Source organism: Lolium perenne, chromosome 5 (genome assembly GCF_019359855.2).
Source record: "Lolium perenne isolate Kyuss_39 chromosome 5, Kyuss_2.0, whole genome shotgun sequence".
Taxonomy (NCBI): Eukaryota; Viridiplantae; Streptophyta; class Magnoliopsida; order Poales; family Poaceae; genus Lolium; species Lolium perenne.
Window position 1 is genome coordinate 137,773,968 of NC_067248.2, and position 5,683 is coordinate 137,779,650.

Consider the following 5,683-nt stretch of genomic DNA (forward strand, 5'->3'; position numbering starts at 1 on the left):
GAGGCAAGCAACCAACCATCTCATCGGACCAAACCAGCCAGCTACGAACTGCATTTCCCCATTCCTGCAAATGGGTTTAGCACGTCCAGCAACCACGCCCTGACTGCCATCACCACTTCCCCAAAAACCGTCCCAGCCTTAGCTTTCTGCAAACCCAGCAATGGCTAAAGGGATCAGCGTCTTTCCGAGCTGACCCCTTGGACAGTAGGGCCTCAACCACACAAGAGAACAAGAAGCAGCAGCAGCAGCAGCAGGGATGGATGGATGGATGGCTTTCTGTTGCGTGAAAAGGACCACTCCTTGGGCCAGCCCCTTGGCCATGGGACAAGAAAACATAGGGGTGGCGATGGAGAAGATGAGTAGGAGAGACCCATCACCATCGTGGCAATTGGCAGAGGCAACACACATAATCCTTGAGTAGTCTTTCTTTGTCGAGAGTCTACTGATCTGAAACCCTATCACACAATCCTCTCCAGAAAGAGCAGGAATCATTTTATCATGACACCTGAAGCGGCTGAAGGTGATGCTTTGCTTCAAGATTTGACAGATTACCCCACAATGGAAATGTGACTATGAAGCGGTCAGGGTGGTGGTGGTACTACTAGCAGCAATGAAGCAGAACCTGTGCAAGAAAATGTTGCTCTTTGCCATGTTGACAACAGCGTTGACGAAAGAAAAGGAAAAAAAACCTAGGCTTTGATCCTTTATCTGTTTTTTTTTATAATGGCCGTTTTATTACTCGAAACAAGCTATTATATTTTTATCCTTTATCTGTTGAATGAATAAATGTACAAAACTATATATCACAACAAGGTATCGACATTATGTTGCGGCAAGGCCGGGTGTAATTGTATCAACTTAGTATTAATAGATTTTCTTTATCGAAAAAATGAACTATTTTAAACATAAGGCTATGAGCCCGGCTTTATATATAAAGCCCCAACGGAACCGCAAAAGCGTCAGATACAACACACCCAAGATCTCAACAAGTCTGCACGGCAACCCTGCCTAGGCCAGCACACATGCCCACACGAAGTACTCACGAAGATACATCAAATGACAAGCCCTGGAGCGGGTCGAAAACAGTAATAGCATAGCACAAGCAGTGTCTCTGACGGCGTCTTCTACCCTCCGGCTCTACTCCTCGCGTGCAGCAGTCGTACCGCCTCGAGCGCCTCGTCCAGCAGCGCCCTGTCCCTCCGTCTGACCAGTACCCTCCAAGACTGCATGTGAAGCATCATATGGTAGAAGGCGTCAGTCGGGTTGTTAATCAGCTTTCCTTCAATAGTTAGTTTATTCCTAATGTTCCAAAGAGACCAAGACATGGCCGCAAAGGTGAACCAAACTAAACTACGAAGAGGGCCTGAAATGCCCTGAGCTAGCGCAATGAAATCCCCTATCCCGCCCGGGTTCCATTCACAGTGCAGCAGTTCCCTAACTCCCGCCCACATGAATCCCGCCATGTGGCAAGTGAAGAAGATGTGGTTGCAGTCTTCCACCTCTCCGCACATGGAGCATCGGCCATTAGACGGACCACGCCGCTTGGCCACCTGCTCAGACGATGGTAGCTTGCCCCTGATAAGCTGCCAAAGAAACACCTTGATTTTTGGAGGCACCCGTGCCCGCCAAACATCTCTAAAGTGTGACACCGACGCCCCCTGCGTCAGTCCGTAGTAAACCGACTTAGCCGAGAACATCCCTGAGGGTTCCAAGGACCAGGAAACTACGTCGTGTTGGTCATCAGTGGGGAGCTCTTGTATCTCGCGACAGAGGTTGTCCCACTCGACCGTCTCCGCCAGGCTGAATTGCCTTCTAAAGCGGATGCGCCACGCTCCCGGCGCGCCGCCCCTATCCCTTGCCGCATCCACCGTAATGAACGGTTGATCACAGCAGCTAAAAAGCCTAGGGAATCTCGCCCTGAGGGGGCCAAGCCCCGACCACCAGTCGAGCCAAAAATAGGTCATTTTCCCATTCCGGACCTTGTGCCTTGCTCCAAGTTTGAAATACCACTTGATCTTATGAATGGCGTTCCAAAACTGGGAGCCTCTAACTGGCACGTCCCTATCAAATAAGTCCCTATCCCCTAGGTACTTTGCGCGAATCAAATCAGCCCACATCCCTTCTGCGTTCTGATAAAGCTTCCATATCCATTTAAGCATCAGCGCGATGTTCATAAGCTTCGTGTTGAGGATACCCAAACCCCCCACCTCTTTCGGCTTACAGACCGTGGCCCAGTCAACCATATGGTATTTGCGCTTGTTCCCCACTCCTTCCCAAAAGAAGCGGGACCTCGGTCTGTCCATGGCAAGATGGGTCGCGTCATGGAGCAAATAGATGCCCATTGCGAACATAGGTAAGCTAGACAAACACGAGTTAGTCAGCTCAAGGCGCCCGGCCGAGGCCAAAAAAAGGCCTTGCCATGGGTCGACCCTATGTCCCACCTTCTCCGGGAGGAAGCACCAGTCCGCTACCCTAAGCGGGCGATCGCTCACTGGCAATCCCAAGTATTTCATTGGTAATGAGCCCAGTTTGCAATTAAGCATGTCCGCTACTCTATGCTTCTCCACCGAAGAGACCCCTGTCACAAAAACCTCACTCTTGTCGAAGTTGATTTTTAACCCGGACATGTTCTCGAAACTAAGTAAGAGAAACTTGAGGTTAGCGATCCCCAGATCGGACGGCTGGATCAACACCATCGTGTCGTCCGCGTATTGTAAATGAGTAACCCCCCAGGGATCAAGTGTGGCACCACCCCTTCGATGTGGCCTGCCTCATTGGCCTTAGACAACATGGCTGCCAGGCCATCGACCATAAAATCAAAGAGGATGGGGGAGAGTGGGTCGCCCTGACGCACACCCCGAACATTACGGAAAAAGGCCCCGACCTCACCGTTAACGTTGATAGCAGTTTGGCCACCCATGACCAGCTGCATCAGGCGGTGGACCATCATCCCTGAGAACCCCTTGCGGAGCAAAACCTCTCTAAGGAAATCCCAGTTGACGCGGTCATAAGCCTTCTCGAAGTCAAGCTTGAGCAAGAGGCCCCCAAGCTTCTTGGCCCGCAGCTCGTGAGCAATCTCATGGAGAGCCAACACTCCCTCGTGAAGGCATCTGCCACGAATAAACGCCGTCTGGCTCCGATCAATGATCCTGTGAGCCAACGGGGCCAGCCGAATCGCGAAAGCCTTTGCCACAAACTTGAATATGACGTTAATAAGGGCAATAGGCCGGAACTGTCTGATCGAGTCCGCGCCTGGGACTTTCGGAATCAGCGAGATAACACCAAAGTTGAGCCTTGCGATATCCACCCTCCCAAGGACGAAATCGTTAAGGAGCTGCAAGATTGGTGCCGAAGGGTTCCCAAAACCGTTTGAAGAAAGACACCGGCAGGCCATCGGACCTGGGCCGTGTCGTCTTCATACTCAAGAGGACCTCGTCCAGTTCCTCTTGAGTGAAGGTGAGCTCCAAAGCCAGGTTCTCTGCCGGCGAGACCCGCTTCTCCTCTCCCCAGAGGTTTGGAGCCAGGGAAAATACCCTCTCTTCCCCGGACGACCCCATGAGGCCAATGTAGAAATCGTACACGTGCTTCATGAGGTCGGTTTGATCCTCAATTTCTCCATGATCAGTGATCAAGCGCGGTATGGCGCACTTGCGTCGCCTCCCATTGGCAATCGCATGGAAGTACGCCGTGCAGGAGTCCCCCTTTAGGGTCCATTGCACCCGATCGCGCTGTCGCCGATACTCCTCGTCGAGCCTATCCGGCGAGATGAGCTGGTCCTCCGAAATACCGCAGCGCCAGCCGTCCTCGTCAAGCCCGACGAGTCTGCCCGACGATCGAGATCCGCGACCGAGCGAGTAGGCCCTCCTTGAAGAGGCGCTTCTCTTTGCCCAGGTTGGCTCCCCACCCTTCAGAATTGGCGCGAGTTGCGAGCCACCCGGCGCCAAACGTCGATCGAACATCGGTCCAACCCACGCGACTCCGGTAGCTCCCTAGCTTTCTGTCATCGGCTCCTGGAACCCTCGGACTCCAAACCACCACGTGCGGAAGAAGAAACGCGGTTGTCGGCGCGGAGCCTCCTCACCACCGTCCAACAGGGAGGGGGGTGTGGTCCGAGCCGATCCGGGTAACAGCCGTCAAGGAGCACAAAGGGAAGGCGGCCTCCCAAGCCGGCGAGACCAGTACCCTATCCAGGGCGCATCTAATGGGGTTCAATTGCCTATTGGTCCAGGTAAACCTAGCGCCAACCCGGCACAGTTCCCGCAGAGCCATAGAGGCAATGGCCTCATTGAACCGGCGCACCCTAGGCCAGCAAATGTTGTCGTTGCTCTTGTCGCCAGCCGTGCGGATGAGGTTAAAGTCCCCACCAACCACAATCGGGAAAGGAGCCGCTAGAACTTCCCGTTCCAGCTCGACAAGGAACTCGTCCGTCCTGCGGTGATCCGCAGGACCGTAGACGAGGAAAAAGCACCACTTCAGCCTGGTCTTCCGCTGAAACACCGTGGCGCTGAGGAAGAATGTCCCCTTCTTCCACGAGCCTACCTCAAAGCATTCATCCCGAAAGCCGAGAAGCAGGCCCCCTGAGTGTCCATCTGCTGGAAGCCAGTTCCAAGCAAACTGTCCCCCGCACTCCAGGCTACGAAGCTCCGCCGTCGAGAAATCCTGTTTAATAGTCTCCTGAAGGCCAAGGATGTCCAGACGATGTTGCTTCATGTAATCTTTCAATCGTGTGCGCCGGCCCCCACCGCGAACCCACGAAGATTGTAAATGAGGGCTTTCATTTGGCGATGGACTTCTTGCCCCTTCCCTTCCGCACGGTCAACGTGGACCTGCGAGGAACCCTAGCACGAGTCCGCCGATCCCCCTCGGCACTGTCGTCTGCGGGAGATCCTCCCAGCCCCGCAGCCAACCCCTGGCCGCTCTCGTCATCCTCCACGCCGCCCACCCCTGGTCGGCGCGAGGAGGGTCCTGCGTCGTCGCGGAGGACGACGCGAGGGTCTGCGCAGCCTCCCCGGCTGCGCCCTCGCCTCCTGCGCTTTGGCGGCGCGCGACCGCCGCAAGCGAACCCTCGCAGCCTCTCCTTGGCCCCGGATGAGTGACAGGGGCCTCCGCGGGCGTGCCCGCACTCGGGTAAAGACAAAACAGCAATCCGAAGCCACGGAAGATAAATGCGAGTCGGGGAGATGGTCAAGGACAACGAAATTACCTGTCTCGAGATTCTTCTCCGCGGCACGCTCCATCGCCTTCTCCAAGACCGGCCGACGCCGTCGTGCCCTTGTGCCTCGAGCTCTTGCGCAGCGCCGCCGGAGTGGACGAGGGTGGCACCGGCATCGCCTTGGAGCGCCGCCCTCGCCGTGGCAGGTACCACCGGCACCTCCAGCGCCACCATCGCATCCGGCGCCCTGCTGCACCCTCAGCTCCTCCTCCACCACCAGAGTCTCAGCACCCTCCAAGCTCCCCTCCAGACCGTCATCGCCAGCCATCTCGTGCGTCGCCAGGGGCCCAGCGCCCGTCTCGGGGCGCGCGGAGCATGGGCTGGGGAGGAGCCACGCCTCCACCGGGTCAGTGACCTGTGAAGTAGTCTCACCGGACACCAGCGAGACGTCCTCGCCCCCAAGTCCCACCTCCATGACTTCCGCCGGCAACCTCTTCTTGACCACCAGCCCCTCCTGGTCGACCGCGGTCG

At 55.8% G+C, this 5,683-nt stretch overlaps 1 protein-coding gene across 1 annotated transcript; it reads right to left on the reverse strand.

The window, feature by feature from the left end:
• Positions 1 to 4,077: 4,077 nt before the first annotated feature.
• Positions 4,078 to 4,710, reverse strand: LOC139831606 (uncharacterized). The gene has a single exon (XM_071820907.1). The coding sequence runs from the start codon at positions 4,708 to 4,710 to the stop codon at positions 4,078 to 4,080; it is 633 nt and encodes a 210-aa protein (XP_071677008.1).
• Between the last annotated feature and the right edge of the window lie 973 nt (positions 4,711 to 5,683).

Excerpts from the sequence above, each read along its gene's own strand:
- LOC139831606 (XM_071820907.1), bottom strand. The coding sequence starts at position 4,710 with ATGAAGCAACATCGTCTGGACATCCTTGGCCTTCAGGAGACTATTAAA.